Consider the following 18,212-nt stretch of genomic DNA (forward strand, 5'->3'; position numbering starts at 1 on the left):
ATACCTACAGTTTTTCGCAGCATGTGAACACTTAGTAGACACACATGACCTACACATCTACTGGAAGAAGGTGAGGGGGCACTCTTGAATCTCAGGAGAGAACAAAGATCTCAATGACCAGTCAGATATCTTAACCAAACAAGGGGCCTGCAAAGGCACACCTTGGACATTCAATCCCTCCCTTTATCCAAACCCACCTGACTTCTATGTCCTAGCAATTACCAGGTCTCAAGCAGCAGCAATACTGATGCCTGATAATGTTAAAGGTACCATCGTCTCCATTAACCCTGCTTTTTCAGACGCCGACCTAGTTGCCCTTCAGGCTCAAGACCCGTTTATTTCCAAAATCTTTTGCATGTTTCTGACCCATCTACATGTCCTATTTCTGCTCAAGATCTTGACACCATACCAGGACTTAAAGACCTACACAATGCCAAAGGTTGTCCAGGTTGTCCAGGTTGTCAAAGGCTTGCTTGTTCATGTCACTGACTCTCACACTTCACCTGTGTTCGTGGTTCGTGAATCATGTCTTCTCACGGTCTGGCCTACCCAGCTGTGTCGACTCTGACAGTGGGATGCATTTCACAGCAGAGTTATTGCAGCAGCTCTGGCAGCTTTTGGGTGTAAAAGCCAGCTTTCATATTAGCTACCACTCTCAAAGCTCAGGTCAGGTAGTGAGGGTCAACAGAACTATCTTTGGCATACTATAAAAGTATGTAGCAGCAAATCAGCAGGACTGAGATGTCAAGCTACACATCACACTACACAGTGTAATACACACCACACAACACAACACACCACAATCTATACACTACACTACACACTGTAATACACACTACACTACACCAAAAACTACACCCCACTACACACCACACTATACTACACACCACTCCTTTGACCCAAACACACACCTACAACCTCCTCCCAAACACACTTGTATAAATAAGTGGAAGAAGGAGAGAATGAGGAAACCTGAAGAGACTTGGAGGAGTGAGAAGAACAGAAGATGGGAAGGCTGAGGTCCTGCAGGGAGTCAGAGTTGGTGCTCCAGGTTGTCTCTGTGTAAACCTGAGTGCTACAGTCCTCATGACCCAGGGAACAGGGGTGGGTTACACCCAGCAAAACTACAGAGTGCAATGAATATCAAACTAGAATGGAGTTAAAGAAAGTAACTTTTAACTCACTCTGACAACTGGGAATTTCACAGAACCTCCAGTAGATTCCGTCTTCATGTTCCGCAATATAACACCACGGACGCACATCGCCATCAGGGTTCCTGTGAGACAAAGAGAAAGGGAGAAAGGGAGAGAGACAGAGACACAGACAGAGAGAGACGGTAATTTTCTGACTGAATTATCTTGAGCATGTTTACTGTTGACAGCACTGTTCTCACTGTGTTTACAATTGATAGTCTCTGTGTGTGTGTGTGTGTGTGTTTGCAGTGAACTAGAGCCTGATTTGATTTTGGTGCAAATTTTCATAAGATTTTGAATACAGACACAGAGAGAGAGACAGAGAGAGAGAGAGAAAAGAGAGGAATCCCTGTAGTCTCTGAAGTTGTGTTGTCGGTGTATAGTGTGGGTCTAGTGTGTGAGGTAGCTGTGTTCTTGGTGTATAGTGCAGGTCCAGTGTGTGAGGTGGTTGTGTTTTTGGTGTATAGTGTGGGTCCAGTGTGTGAGGTAGTTGTGTTGGTGTATAGTGTGGGTCCAGTGTGTAAGGTGGTCGTGTTGTTGGTGTATAGTGTGGGTCCAGTGTGTAAGGTGGTCGTGTTGTTGGTGTATAGTGTGGGTCCAGTGTGTGAGGTAGTTGTGTTGGTGTATAGTGTGGGTCCAGTGTGTGAGGTAGTTGTGTTGGTGTATAGTGTGGGTCCAGTGTGTGAGGTGGTTGTGTTTTTGGTGTATAGTGTGGGTCCAGTGTGTGAGGTAGTTGTGTTGTCGGTGTATAGTGTGGGTCCAGTGTGTGAGGTAGTTGTGTTGGTGTATAGTGTGGGTCCAGTGTGTAAGGTGGTCGTGTTGTTGGTGTATAGTGTGGGTCCAGTGTGTAAGGTGGTCGTGTTGGTGTATAGTGTGGGTCCAGTGTGTAAGGTGGTCGTGTTGGTGTATAGTGTGGGTCCAGTGTGTGAGGTGGTTGTGTTTTCGGTGTATAGTGTGGGTCCAGTGTGTGAGGTGGTTGTGTTGTCAGTGTATAGTGTGGGTCCAGTGTGTGAGGTGGTTGTGTTGTCAGTGTATAGTGTGGGTCCAGTGTGTGAGGTAGTTGTGTTGTCAGTGTATAGTGTGGGTCCAGTGTTTGAGGTAGTTGTGTTGTTGGTGTAGGTCCAGTGTGTGAGGTAGTTGTGTTGTTGGTGTAGGTCCATTGTGTGAGGTAGTTGTGTTGTTGGTGTAGGTCCATTGTGTGAGGTAGTTGTGTTGTTGGTGTAGGTCCAGTGTGTGAGGTAGTTGTGTTGTTGGTGTGGGTCCAGTGTGTGAGGTAGTTGTGTTGTTGGTGTGGGTCCAGTGTGTGAGGTAGTTGTGTTGTTGGTGTGGGTCCAGTGTGTGAGGTAGTTGTCTTGTTGGTGTGGGTCCAGTGTGTGAGGTAGTTGTGTTGTTGGTGTATAGTGTGGGTCCAGTGTGTGAGGTAGTTGTGTTGTTGGTGTATAGTGTGGGTCCAGTGTGTGAGGTAGTAGTGTTGTTGGTGTATAGTGTGGGTCCAGTGTGTGAGGTAGTAGTGTTGTTGGTGTTTAGTGTGGGTCCAGTGTGTGAGGTAGTAGTGTTGTTGGTGTATAGTGTGGGTCCAGTGTGTGAGGTGATTGTGGTGGTGTATAGTGTGGGTCCAGTGTGTGAGGTGATTGTGGTGTTGTATAGTGTGGGTCCAATGTGTGAGGTGATTGTGGTAGTGTATAGTGTGGGTCCAGTGTGTGAGGTAGTTGTGTTGGTGTATAGTGTGGGTCCAGTGTGTGAGGTAGTTGTGTTGGTATATAGTGTGGGTCCAGTGTGTGAGTTAGTTGTGTTGTTGGTGTATAGTGTGGGTCCAATGTGTGAGGTAGTTGTGTTGTTGGTGTATAGTGTGGGTCCAGTGTGTGAGGTAGTTGTGTTGTTGGTGTATAGTGTGGGTCCAGTGTGTGAGGTGGTTGTGTTGTCGGTGTATAGTGTGGGTCCTGTGTGTGAGGTGATTGTGGTGGTGTATAGTGTGGGTCCTGTGTGTGAGGTGGTTGTGTTGTCGGTGTATAGTGTGGGTCCAGTGTGTGAGGTGATTGTGGTGGTGTATAGTGTGGGTCCGGTGTGTGAGGTGGTTGTGTTGTCGATGTGTAGTGTGGGTCCAGTGTGTGAGGTGATTGTGGTGGTGTATAGTGTGGGTCCAGTGTGTGAGGTAGTTGTGTTGTTGGTGTATAGTGTGGGTCCAGTGTGTGAGGTAGTTGTGTTGTCGGTGTATAGTGTGGGTCCAGTGTGTGAGGTGGTTGTGTTGTCAGTGTATAGTGTGGGTCCAGTGTGTGAAGTGGTTGTGATGTCAGTGTATAGTGTGGGTCCAGTGTGTGAGGTAGTTGTGTTGTCGGTGTATAGTGTGGGTCCAGTGTGTGAGGTGGTTGTGTTGTCGGTGTATAGTGTGGGTCCAGTGTGTGAGATGGTTGTGTTGTCGGTGTATAATGTGGGTCCAGTGTGTGAGGTGGTTGTGTTGGTGTATAGTGTGGGTTCAGTGTGTGAGGTGGTTGTGTTGTCAGTGTATAGTGTGGGTTCAGTGTGTGAGGTGGTTGTGTTGTCAGTGTATAGTGTGGGTTCAGTGTGTGAGGTGGTTGTGTTGTCAGTGTATAGTGTGGGTTCAGTGTGTGAGGTGGTTGTGTTGTCAGTGTATAGTGTGGGTCCAGTGTGTGAGGTAGTTGTGTTGTTGTTGGATGATGATGTGTTGGGGTCTGATTGTTTAAGCGAGTGTGTGGTGAGGATGTTTGAACTCTGTAATGTGGTTGGGTTGCAGGTCACTAAGGTCAGGACCAGCTGGCTGAGGGGACTCCTATCGATGTGGAGCTCCTGATTGGACAGGGCTTTGTAGTACAGTGACTGGGTGTCACTGGGTTTGAGATGCCTCCAGGGTTAGGGTTAAGTTCAGAGCGCTTTTCTGAGGGGGTACTGTCCTAGTTCAGCCCTGCAGCCATTACTGGGGGCTTTTCTCTGCATATGCAGGATGCTTTTGCAGAATTTAGGGTGCAGGGTTTCAGGTGGATGCTTGTCCCATTTGGTAAAACTGTTTTGTGTTAGGGGTCCCCACACCTCACTGCTGTACAGAGCGATGGGTTCTATAACATCTTGATGTTAGTGTTATTTATTGTAAAGGTGTGCATCCCCTGGTTCTTAGACCTCCTTTGAAATGACACAATTTTAGTTTTTCTGTGGTTTACTTTCAGAGCCCAGTGTTGACAGTATTTCTTCTGGACGTGTAAACTTTTCTGAAGTCCCTCTCTGGTGGGTGATAGTAAAAGGTCATCTGCGTAAAGGAGGCACTTGATTTTGGTCTCCCCCAAAGAGAGGCCGGGTACTGAGTCACTTTGGTCCAGTTTTCCCAACCACCATTTGTGCAAAGTGGATTTTGCTCTTGTTGCTTATTTTCCTAAGAGTTGCTTATGGTATTTTAATACGAAGCTCTTACAAGATAAACAGTTCTGTGAGTCTTTTCAGAAAGAGACATTGTAAAAATTTGATTTAATGGTAAATCAAAATTTATCGGGTTTGCAAATGAAATTGAATTAAAACAACAAGAACTATGTGCTATATTCAAAGAAAACATAAAAGGGCCTTGGTGAGGGCAAAGTTCTTATCTGTGCATGGTATTGACTCTGGTATTTACTCCTGTTGATATCGGTCTGATCTTGTTAGATCAGGAGAAAGCATTCAACCAAGTTGATCATAAATATCTTTTTGATATACTATCAAGTTTTGACTTTGGAGTAAAATTTAAGTTAGTGAAGCTGGTGTACACTGGCACCACCTGCCTGGTGAGAGTGGCATTATCCAAAAGAGTGGAGTTAGGGAAAGGAGGATGTCCAGTGTCGGGTTTGCTCTACTCCCTTGCCATAGAGCCTCTGTTAAGGATGATTCGGAATAAAGTTAATAGACTATGTATCAGTGGGTTGCCATGTATTGCAGTTTCAGCATATGCAGATGATATGTCTGTTTTTATTCATAATGGAAAAGATGTACAACAGCTGGAAGATTGTTTAAATATATACAGTGCTGCATTGTCCTCAAAGGTGAACTGTAGCAAGAGTGGAGCTTTGCTCTGCGGACCTTGAGACACCGCTGAGCCACCACAACTGCCCGGGGGACTGCAGTGGAGCAGGATGGGCCTCTAAGTGCTGGTTATTTACTTCGGCACACCTGAGATGGTTCTGAAAAACTGGGGCCATGAACTGATCTCACTGTCAAAGAAATTAGAGCATCAGAAATGGCTGCTGTCACAAATGTCATACAGAGGTAGAGTGCTTGTAATTACCCTCGTAGCATCTACCCTGTGGCACAGGTTGTTACTGAAAACTCCCATTGGTCTACTGGCAGAAATACAGAGGAAGCTCATGTCTTTCTTCTGGTCCGGACAGCATTGGTTATAGGCAGCAGTTCTTTACCTGCCCGCACTTGATCTTTACCTGCCGGCACAAAGACTGCAGGGCTGTTGGCACTGGGTGGATGTCAGTGCAGCTGCTTGCCCAGAGAACGGGGATCTCCACACAAAGTATTCTTGGACAGTTCCTACGTGAGCTGCTGGAAGCCTTGCCTTAAAACATTCAGGAGTTTTTTTAATGAACCGCGAGGAGATAAGGAGGAAACGTTTCCCTTGCTGTGGGTGACAGCTGCAGATTGGGATTGGCATGAGGGAGCAGGATCTCTGCTGACGTTTTCCTCCCCAAGCTTGGGATAGTTTGAGGAGGCGAATGGGAAGGCCCTGTACACTGTGTGTGTTAACGTGAGACACATGAAAGCCCTGGCCAAGGTCAGAGAGCATCAGTAACAGGGATTGTTTCTGGAGAATGTACTGCTGGCTATAGATGGATAGTCCTCTACAAACTGATGGTCCCCAAGAGGACAGAAGACCTGCAGTGATGATTCATTCATGGTGCAATAGCCACAAATACACTGCCCTGGGGCCTATATATACTTTTGCCCAGCGGTTTAGATGCTGCCTTGTAAATTACCTTTTCGGTCAGGCCAAGCTGGTAACATGGATAACTAGGAGAAACAGGATGAAAGGACAATGACTTACTGACGCAGAACTGCTGCTGGGGGGGTTAATTAATGCATGTGTAAAAGTGGATTTTGCATATTTTAGTTCAATGAATGACTTAATAAATTTGAAACTATGAGGTACATTGATGATGCATAGTGTTCTGTGGAGGGTGGAGTTCTTTTGATGTGTGTTTGACGTTGTCGTTGTTTGAGGGAGTATTTTCTTGAAGTGTGGAAAGATGTAAGTAGTTTTCTGTTAATAAAGGTAGTGTAAAAGACTCTCTCTCTCTCTCCATCCCTCCCTCTCGCTCCCTCTTTCTCCCCCTACTGACGGGTAGTGGGTGGAGTGTTTGTGAGTGTGTGAGAGTGGTGGTCTGTGTGGCGGTGAGCTTGTGCCCTCTTTTCTTTTTTTCTCTATGTTTTTTAACCCTGGTGGGTTTTTTTCCTGAGTGTCCACTTTTTCACCTTAAACTAGTGTTATCGATAATCTGCCGCATGAGGTTGGGGGGAAGTAATGGCCTCTCGCCTCGCGGCAGAGACACCGTCTCTCTCCTGTGCAAACGGGTTCAGGTGCGTCCCCCCGGCGTCCCACACGGTGGAGGACATGCTGCTCGCGGTGGGAGAGAAAGTCGGACATGATCATATCTACTCTTCATGAATGAATAAAGCCGTGGTGGTGTTTGTGTAGAAGGAGTGGCTGGTTGCTGAACTGATAAATCTCGGAGGACCTGGCAACCCGTTTGGCTGTTCCTGTACCCATTTAGAAGAAGCTGTTTTGATCGCTCTGGTTTTCCTGTTTTCCTGTTACTTGTTTCTACTCTTATTTCTGTTTTTACAACTTACTAACCATTTATAGATCTATTTTATAGATTGTCTCCACAGGATTATTTCAGAGGCACTAAAACTGCCACCGGCCCCTGGAGTAATGTTTCTGGTGTAAGTTCCTAAAATCCACCAAAAGCGGTAAGTACCTGCAATACCATGGCTACTACTGGCTGTTTTGCCTGTTCAGAGTGTGGCATGTTTAGTTTAACTCCCTTTTCCACCTCTGGCGATAATTATAGTGGTTGTGTTAGTGTCAGCTAGTTAGCTCTCTGGTGGATAAAGTGGACCAGCTAAAAGTGCGCATCCGGAGCTTATTATTATTAAGGGATAAACAGTGAGATTCAGTGTTAGCCACTCTGGGTGCCTTAGGGAGAGTTAGCACCCCCTCGACTCCGGTGTTAGAGCCCTCACAGCGGGGTGAATGGGTGATGTCTCTGCGACATAGCCGGAAAGCTAAGGCTGATGCTAACGCTGAGGCCAAAGCTAGCCCACCAGGACACCACGCTCCTCCAAATCGCATGTCAAACAGGTTTGACCCGCTCAGGGAAGCACCCGCTGAGGAGCCTGTTAAGAGTGTTCTGGTTATAGGAGACTCCATTGTTCGAACACGTGAAATTAGCTACTCCATTAGGAGTGCCGGCAGTAACAGTTAGCTGTTTATCAGAAGCCAGAGCGCCGGATATTAGTGGCAACCTTAGACTGTTAGCTAATAGGAGATATTCGAGGATAGTCATTCATGTAGGGGCCAATGATATTCGCCTGTGGCAGTCTGTGGTAACTAAGGGTAATATTAGAGAGTTGATTAAACTGGCCCAGACAATGTCCGATACCATAATCTGCTCTGGTCCCATCCCAATGTGGCGTGGCCCTGAAGCCTACAACAGACTTTTGGCATTAAACTGCTGGATGTCCAAGTGGTGTTCCGAAAACCAAGTGGGCTTTATAGACAATTGGTTACGTTTTGAGGGCAAGCCTGGTCTTATAGGTAGGGATGGTGCTGCCTTACTTTCTTGCAGCATAGCATATAGTCTTTTAATTAGTCAGCAGAGTAGTGTAGACAGCTGCTGACAATCCAGAGCCAGGACCAGGCCGCAGACACACAGGCAACCTAATCAATATTAAATCATAAACATATGATAGCAGTAACACCTCAGAACTAAAATTTGGGTTACTCAACATAAGATCACTAAACTCAAAAGCAGTCATCATAAATTATATCATAAATTCAACATTTTCTGTCTCACGGAAACGTGGGTTAGACCAAATGAATATTCGCACTAAATGAAGCCACATCCCTAGACTATAATTATGTACATAGCCCAAGATTATCAGGCAAAGGAGGTGGAGTATGTGTAATTTACCAAAATACTTAAACAATGTGACACTTTCACTTCCTTTGAGGTTCTCTCCACCATTATTACAAATCCGGTCACAAAAAAGGATGCATTGTTATTATGTAACATTTACAGACCACCAGGGCCTTACTCAGAATTTCTGAAAGAATTCAGCGATTTTGATGCAAACCTAGCTGTGTGCAATCATAAAGTTATAATTGTAGGAGATTTCAATATCCATTTTGAGAAGGAAAGTGACCCACTAAAAAAGGCATTTACCTCAATCTTAGACTCTATTGGTATTACTCAAAATGTAATTGGTATTAATATTGGTATTTACTCAAAAAGGGCCTACACACTACTGCAGTCACATTGACAAAATTAATATCTTACCGCAATCCTCAGCAATCTCCAACCAATACCTAATTTCATATGAGCTACGTCTTAGCCATAATATATGTAGGTCCCCTCGCTATTCTACAAAGCGTATAATAAAGCTCTACATGGGCTCGCTCCTGAATACATTCAAGATACTATTTCCTATTATGAGCCTCCACGTTTACATCTGTGTTTAGATCACAGAATACTGTTTTTTTAATTGTTCCCAGAATTCAGAAAGCATCAGCTGGAGGGAGAGCCTTTTCTTATAAAGCCCCCCAACTCTGGAATGATCTTCCGGAAAATGTTCGGGACACAGTTGCAATCTTCAAATCTAGGCTAAAAACTCATTTGTTTAGTTTATCTTTTGGTAGTTAATGCTCCCCCATAGATAAAGGCGGCAGATCCAGGGGGTCTATGGACACAGGGAATTATAGTAAACTGAGACGCTGGTGTTGTCGTCCCACTGCTTCACGCGACCACTCAGGTTTGCTGACGGCGGAACGGAGGAATGCCAGTGCTTCAGGATGCTTCCGTGTCTGTGTGTCCTTCTGGTTCTCTGCTTTTAGTTAAAGCTGTCATAGTCAGATCTGCTGAAGTCATTAGCCACACTCTGTAAATGTTCACATTTTCTGCTTTACAAACACCAAACAGTTCAAAACTAATTCCATCCCTTTACCTTTTTCTGAGTAAACGACTGCCCACCTGTCCATCTGGACAATGATGGATGACTGTCAAGATCCTCCTCCACGCTTCAGACAAGCTACCCACACTCCAGCAACCACCAAGTGCCTTGAAGCTGCCCCTACACTGATGTTCTCATGGACTCCTAACTATTATTACCAGTCTGACCAGAGGAGGATAGGTCACCCCCTGTGAGCCTTGGTTCCTCCCAAGGTTTCTTCCTCAGCTGAGAGAGATTTTCCTTGCCACTGTCACCCCTGGCTTGCTCACTTAGGGTTTTTTACATTTCATGTCAAATATTTGTCTTACTGGAATTCTGTGAAACTGCTTTGTGACAACATCAGTTGTAAAAAGCGCTATACAAATAAATTTGATAGAAAATGGCATTCAGGATTTGGAGACTGTTGTGTCGGTGTTTCCTCTGGGCTGTAAGAACAAGGCACTGAAGCATGTCCTGTCTTTCAGGAGGCAGGTGTTCATGTTTAGCTGCCGATGGACTTCTACAAGGCTTTCTGGTGGATCATCGGGAGGGACTTGTATGAGGTTCTGCTGGCTGGCCTTAATGCCAAGGTGCTTCCGAGTAGCTGTCAGCTGTTTCGCTTTTATGTTCGGACTATAAGATACCATCCTGCTGTATAGTGAATAGACTCACAGATGTTTTAGGCGTGATTGTACATGAAGAACATTCTTACTGTGTGCCTCGACACTCTATTACAATCTGTTTTTACTTAGGGACTTATGCGACTTTGCTAAGATGTTTAATTTAGAGTTTGGTTTTTTATCTCTGGACCAAGAAAAGGCATTTGATCGTGTAGATCATGATTATCTTTTTACTGCTCTACGTGCTTTTGGTTTTGGGGATGGTTTTATGTCCTGGGTGCTTTACTCAGGGGCTTCCTGTCTGATTAAAGCAGGAGGGGGTCTGAGTGTTCCTGTTCCCATCAGTAGGGGGTGGATACAGCAGGGCTGTCCTTTGTGTGGACAACTCTACTTGCTTGCATTGAACCCCTTCTGGTTTTAATTAGGAAAAGACTGTCGGGCTTAAACATTATGAACAGTTTGTATAGAGTCTCTGCCTATGCTGATGACATCACAGTGAAACATGACCAGGATGTTGTGTCCCTGCAAGTTTACAGCAAGGCCACATCCACTAGGCTTAACTGGGGAAACACTTAGGCTTTGTGGTGTGGCTCTCTGAGTCTGAACAGTGTTTTGCCATCACTCCTGGGAGGGGTTCGGTGGAGCAGGCATTGTCTAAAGTTTTTAGGGGTCAGGCTGGGCTCTGAAGAGGCAAAAGCAATGAACTGGGAAGGTGTTGTGGAGAAAGTTAATGCCAGGTTGTCTTTATGGACCTGGATGCACCCCCAGTTATCGTACAGGGGTTGAGTGTTGCGTCAGCTTTGTGGCAAAGGTTCACTGTTCTCAACCCACCTAGACAACTAATCGACGATGTCCAGATAATACTGGTGAACTTTTTCTGGTCTGGACAACACTGGCTGAGAGCAGTGGTCTTGTCTCTGCCTGGGCAGGAGTGGGGACAAGGACTTATTGGCATCCAGTCCAGAATTGCAACCTTGCATCTGCAGGCTGTGCAACGTTTGCTGTACGGATGACAGTGGGGCTGGAAGGACATTGCCTGTGCTCTCTTGTGGCACGCTGGTCTGGGGCTGGACTGGCACCCTTTCTCCCTTCTGCTGGAAATAGTGGATCTGAGAGGATTGACGGTGGTGGAGGCATGGCGTCTGTTCTCTTTCTTGAGGGACAATTCCACTGTGCCTTCAGGGTGGATCTTTGAGGAACCAATGTTCCACAACTCTTCTTTTCCATCATTGCGACTGGTGTCGAGGCCTTGAGAGCTGCTCTGTTGGAAAATGGACTTGTCAAGGTTTGTGACCTGCAGATGAGTAGGGACTGCATGCCTGCGGAGCAGTTGGCTGAGATGGTCAGTCTGAGGTTGGTGCTTTTAGCTCAGCAGCTGCTGGACCGGCTAAGGGCTGACCTCTCTGCTGCTTCTTTTGGGAACCTGAATACCACCCCTGTGGAACAACATCTGAGTCAAATATCACCTTCCCTGAACTGGTAAGGGACATGGACCAGGAGGACTGGCAGGAGGGGCAGGGGACAGTTCTGTCTGTAGATATCCCCTCTCTTGAACTTTTCAGTGTTCTACACAAGCGGGCCCTGTACCAGGCTTGTGTTAAAACACTACATTACCGCAGCCTGAGGGACGTGAGGGAGTCTTGGTGGGCTTAGGTTGTTCCGATTGATGCTCCTCCTAAATTTAGCTGGTGGTTCCTGTACAAAAGACCCATCGAGAAGAGGGTGGGTAACCTCCAGTGGAGGATTGTGCATGGGATTATAGCCACAGATTGATCCCGCACTTGGGGACGGTTTTCCTTTTTGTGGTGAGACAGGAACCTTGTCCCACTTGTTCTTGCTGTGTGTCCGGCTACATCCCATCCTGGGTGTGATTAAAGAGTGGGGCGTGAAATATTCAGGCTCTTTTACTGATTGTCTTTTCTTTTATGGTCCTGAGTATTCAGCCCCTAATAAGGACAGAGTAGTGATTTGAAATTTTATATACACGCTGTGAAACTGGCTATCTGGTGCACCAGGAAAAACAAACTGAAATGTACTGTGGTACTGACCCTGTCTCAATGGTCAGGGGTTTGATTCTTTCTTGTGACTATTTCTGTGTGTGTGTGTGTGTGTGTGTATGTGTGTGTGTGTGCGCGTGCGCGCAGGGGAACCCAATGGACTGTTTTGTTTTATTTTTTGTTTTTCTACTTCTTTTATTCAGTTAGTTGTGTTTTTGAACATAGTTACTGTATATATTTATGAATAATTTTAAATTAAAGGTGTGTTGAAAAGTCAAAAAGTCTCTCTCTTTCTCTCTCTCCATCCCCCTTTCTCCCTCTCTTTTTATGGATTAGAGGACACACAGGTAAATCATCTTTCAGAAAGTGTGTTGTTTTGTTGTTGTTATTAACAGTGTGTTTATTTCAGAGGTGGTGTGTAAACTGAAGATAAGAGCAGCTCATAAAAACTGAACCACTGACTGGTTTTACTTAATTTGCATATTCAAATATACAATTGTCTGACTGGCCAGGTTGGGAACATCCCTGAGATTTATAGCGACACACACCTACACACACATTATATACAAAAAAAAAAAAAAAAATACACAATATGCAGACCCTTGGCCACCACCAACTCAGACACCTCCACCTCGACCTGGGATTTCCCACCAGCTCCACAACTTCAGCATTGTCTCTGAACTGGACTCTACAGAGTCTGTCACCTGCAGCTCGCCCCAGAAAAGTGGAGACGGAGGTGAGTTGGGCCCTGAGCTCCACCCCCTTTCCTTTACTGATGCTGTGGGAGCATTTGGGAACTGAGGAGACTCAGCGCTGCAGGTTTGTGAGTGGAGTGACCAGGACACACCGGGACAGACCAGGACAGCCCATTGGGACAGATCATCAGGACAGACCAGAACAAGCCCATCAGGACAGACCAGGAAAAACCACCAGGATAGCCCATCAGGACAGACCACCAGGAGAGAATAGGACAAACCACCATGACAGACAAGGATAAACCATCAGAAAAAGACCAGGACCAAGACAAACCACCAGGATAATCCACCAGAACAGACCAGGACCAAGACAAACCACCAGGACAGCCCACCAGGACAGACCACCAGGACAGACCAGGTCAAACCACCAGAACAGACCAACAAGACAGACCAGGACAAACCACCAGAACAGACCAACAAGACAGACCAGGACAAACCACCAGAACAGACTACTAGGACAGACCAGAACAGACCATCAAGAGAGCCCATCAGAACAGACCAGGCCAAACAACCAGGATAGACCACCAGGACGGACCAGGACTAAGACAAAAAATCAGGACAGATCAGGACAATCCACCAGGACAAACCAAGACCAGGACAGACCATCATGGCAGACCTAGACCAAGACAACAGACTACTAGGACAGACCAAGACAAACCACCAGGACAGACCATGACAGACCACCCGAAAAGACCAGAACAGACCAGGAGGACCATTGGGGTGTGATCAGGCTGAAGTGGTGGGGCACTGGGTTGAGGAAAAGCAGCACTGACCTGCAGTAGTTGTGGGGTCCAAGACCCTTTTCCCCATTGGAGTATTTCAGGGTGTTGTACGGGTGCTCGAACGTTTCATTCCAGAACAAACACGGCTTCCCTCCAACAAGACTCGTCTGATTCTGACGCCCGCGGTAGTCCTCGCCGTTCACTGTGTAACACTCTGAAAACACACACACACACACGTCAGTACACCTGTACATAAACACACAAGTCAGTACACCTGTACATAAACACACAAGAAGGTACATCTGTACATAAACACACACACACGTCAGTACACCTGTACATAAACACACAAGTCAGTACACCTGTACATAAACACACACACACACACACACACACACACACACACACACACTTCAGTACACTTGTACATAAACACACACACACGTCAGTACACCTGTACATAAACATACACACACACACACGTCAGTACACCTGTACATAAACATACACACACACGTCAAAATACCTGTACATACATACACACACAAGTACACCTGTACATAAACACACACACACACACGTCAGTACACCTGTACATAAACACACACAAGTACACCTGTACATAAACACACACACACACGTCAGTACACCTGTACATAAACATACACACACACGTCAAAATACCTGTACATACATACACACACAAGTACACCTGTACATAAACACACACGTCAGTACACCTGTACATAAACACACACAAGTACACCTGTACATAAACACACACACACGTCAGTACACCTGTACATAAACACACATACAGACGTCAGAACACCTGTACATAAACACACAATCACACGTCAGTACACCTGTACATAAACACACAATCACACGTCAGTACACCTGTACATAAACACACACACACATCAGTACACCTGTACATAAACACACACACACACACACATCAATACATCTGTACACACACACACACACATCAGTACACCTGTACGTAGACATCAGTCGCTGATGGAGACTCTTACTGCGAGTGGCTGTTTATGTAAAGTAGTCTCTGTGTTTGGCAGTTTAGGGCATGTGCACAGACTGTGTGTGTGTGTGTGTGTGTGTGTGGCCTATGGATAGTAGGACTGGAAAAGAAGAAGGCTAAGCACATAGTGAAGTATTGTTCAGTTTCTGCTGTTATAGGGGGTGTGTTTATCTGGAGAAGACACTGTCATCTGTCTCAGTGATACATTCTTACTGTGAATTTAATTATGAAGTGTGTAATGACTCTGAACCACTATTTGGGTTTTATATGATAACATGTTTTATATGTTAAACCCAAATAAAGTATTGTGTGTGTGTGTGTGTTTGTAAGTGAGTGATTATCTCTAATTTCTCCAGGTCTGTGAGTGTGTGATTGTTGTTGATCTGCTGTTTAATCTAAAGGGTTCTCCACTCGTTCTGAATCTGTGACAGTGAAGGAGGAAGTGCAAGCTCTCTCTCTCTCGCTCTCTCCCTGTCTGTCCCTCTCTCTCTCTCTCTCTCTCTCTCTCGCTCTCTCCCTGTCTGTCTCTTCCTGTCTCTCTCTCTCTCTCTCTCTCTCTCTCTCTCTCTCTCTTCCTCTCTCTCTCTCTCTCTCTCTCTCTCTGAGGTTAAACAGTTTCCAGACGGAGGACTGAAATAATCTGAGCTTCAGAGAAAGGCAGTAATTATCCTCTGCTCCAGATGTGGTCCACAGCTGCATTACTCTGTGGTTCTAAATGACAGGAAACACAGAACCCACACAGAACCCTGAGAGAACCTCTCTCTGTCTTTGTTCTCTCTGTTTCTGTGTCTCTGTTCTCTCTCTCCCTGTTCTCTGTCCTCTCTCTCTGATCTGTTGTGGATAGTTTTTTTATCTGGTTCGGTCTGATGTGTTGTGGACATGGTTTTTTATCAGCCTTTGGTGTAATCTGTTGTGGACATGTTTTTTAATCAGGATTCTGTCTGATCTGTTGTGGATAGTTTTTTTTATCTGGTTCGGTCTGATCTGTTGTGGACATGGGTTTTTAATCAGGATTCGGTCTGATCTGTTGTGGACATGTTTTTTTTAATCAGGATTCAGTCTGATCTGTTGTAGACATGGTTTTTTTAATCAGGATTCGGTCTGATCTGTTGTGGATAGTTTTTTTTATCTGGTTCGGTCTGATCTGTTGTGGACATGGGTTTTTAATCAGGATTCGGTCTGATCTGTTGTAGACATGGTTTTTTAATCAGGATTCGGTCTGATCTGTTGTGGATAGTTTTTTTTATCTGAATCGGTCTGATCTGTTGTGGACATGGGTTTTTAATCAGGATTCGGTCTGATCTGTTGTGGACATGGGTTTTTAATCAGGATTCAGTCTGATCTGTTGTGGACATGGTTTTTTAATCAGGATTCGGTCTGATCTGTTGTGGACATGGTTTTTTAATCAGGATTCGGTCTGATCTGTTGTGGATAGTTTTTTTATCTGGATCGGTCTGATCTGTTGTGGACATGGGTTTTTAATCAGGATTTGGTCTGATCTGTTGTGGACATGGGTTTTTAATCAGGATTCAGTCTGATCTGTTGTGGACATGATTTTTTAATCAGGGTTCGGTCTGATCTGTTCTAGACATGGTTTTTAATCAGGGTTCGGTCTGATCTGTTGTGGACATGGTTTTTTAATCAGGATTTGGTCTGGTCTGTTGTGGACATGGTTATTTATCAGGGTTCGGTCTGATCTGTTGTGAACAATTTTTTATCAGCATTCCGTCTGATCTGTTGTGGATATTTTTTAATCAGGATTCTGTCTGATCTGTTGTGGATGTTTTTTTATCGGGATTCGGTCTGATCTGTTGTGGATGTTTTTTATCGGGATTCGGTCTGATCTGTTATGGATGTTTTTTTTAATCGGGATTCGGTCTGATCTGTTGTGAACATGGTTTTTTAATCAGCGTTTGGTCTGATCTGTGGTGGATATTTTTTAATCAGGGTTCGGTCTGATCTGTTCTAGACATGGTTTTTAATCAGGGCTCGGTCTGATCTGTTGTGGATGTTTTTTTATCGGGATTCGGTCTGATCTGTTGTGGATGTTTTTTTTTTTAATTGGGATTCGGTCTGATCTGTTGTGGACAATTTATCATCAGCATTCGGTCTGATCTGTTGTGGATATTTTTTAATCAGGATTCTGTCTGATCTGTTGTAGACATGGTTTTTTTATCGGGATTCGGTCTGATCTGTTGTGGACATGCTTTTTTTAATCAGGATTCGGTCTGATCTGTTGTGGACATGCTTTTTTAAATCAGGATTCGGTCTGATCTGTTGTGGACATGGTTTATTAATCAGGATTCGGTCTGATCTGTTGTAGACATGGTTTTTTAATCAGGATTCAGTCTGATCTGTTGTGGATAGTTTTTTTATCTGGTTCGGTCTGATCTGTTGTGGACATGGGTTTTTAATCAGGATTCGGTCTGATCTGTTGTGGACATGGTTTTTTAATCAGGATTTGGTCTGATCTGTTGTGGACATGGGTTTTTAATCAGGATTCAGTCTGATCTGTTGTGGACATGATTTTTTAATCAGGGTTCGGTCTGATCTGTTCTAGACATGTTTTTTAATCAGGGTTCGGTCTGATCTGTTGTGGACATGGTTTTTTAATCAGGATTTGGTCTGGTCTGTTGTGGACATGGTTATTTATCAGGGTTCGGTCTGATCTGTTGTGGACATGGTTATTTATCAGGGTTCGGTCTGATCTGTTGTCAACATGTTTTTTTTTTAATTCAGGGTTCGGTCTGATCTGTTTTAGACATGATTTTTTAACGAGGGTTCAGTCTGATCTGTTGAGAACATGGTTTGTTATTTTTTTTTATCAGGGTTCGATCTGATCTGTTTTGGACATGATTTTTTAATCAGGGTTCGGTCTGATTTGTTGTGGACATGTTTTTTTAATCAGGGTTCGGTCTGATCTGTTTTAGACAAGATTTTTTTTAATCAGGGTTCAGTTTGATCTGTTGTCAACATGGTTTTTTTAATTCAGGGTTCGGTCTGATTTGTTGTGGACATGTTTTTTTTTATCAGGGATTGGTCTGATCTGTTGTGGAAATGTTTTTTTAATCAGGATTCGGTCTGATCTGTTGTGGATGATTTTTTAATCTGGATTCGGTCTGATCTGTTGTGGACAGTTTATCTGGTTTGGTCTGATCTGTTGTGGACATGGTTTTTTAATCAGGATTCGGTCTGATCTGTTGTGGATGTTTTTTTTTATCAGAATTTGGTCTGATCTGTTGTGGACATGTTTTTTTTAATCAGGGTTCGGTCTGATCTGTTGTGGACATGCTTTTTTAATCAGGGTTTGGTCTGATCTGTTGTGAACAGTTTTTTTATCTGGTTTGGTCTGATCTGTTGTGGACATGGTTTTTTCAATCAGGATTCGGTCTGATCTGTTGTGGACATTGTTTTTTAATCAGGATTCTCTCTGATCTGTTGTGGATGTTTTTTTTTTTATCTGGTTTGGTCTGATCTGTTGTGGACATGTTTTTTTTTTAATTGGGGTTCGGTCTGATCTGTTGAGAACATGTTTTTTTAATCAGGGTTCGGTCTGATCTGTTGTGGACATGGTTTTTTAATCAGGATTTGGTCTGGTCTGTTGTGGACATGGTTATTTATCAGGGTTCGGTCTGATTTGTTGAGAACGTTTTTTTTAATCAGGGTTCGGTCTGATCTGTTGTGGACATT

General features: G+C 44.6%; 1 protein-coding gene across 1 annotated transcript in view; it reads right to left on the reverse strand.

Annotated features, from left to right (window-relative positions):
* LOC136679523 (kremen protein 1-like) overlaps positions 1-18,212 on the reverse strand; it is a 45,335-nt gene that overhangs the window by 13,944 nt on the left and 13,179 nt on the right. Inside the window, exons 2-3 of the mRNA XM_066658107.1 lie at positions 13,532-13,694; positions 1,185-1,276 (exon numbers count right to left, since the gene is read on the reverse strand). Coding sequence (XP_066514204.1) covers positions 1,185-1,276; positions 13,532-13,694 — 255 coding nt within the window. The remainder of the gene's footprint in view (positions 1-1,184; positions 1,277-13,531; positions 13,695-18,212) is intronic.

This window comes from Hoplias malabaricus, chromosome Y (assembly GCF_029633855.1).
Source record: "Hoplias malabaricus isolate fHopMal1 chromosome Y, fHopMal1.hap1, whole genome shotgun sequence".
Taxonomy (NCBI): Eukaryota; Metazoa; Chordata; class Actinopteri; order Characiformes; family Erythrinidae; genus Hoplias; species Hoplias malabaricus.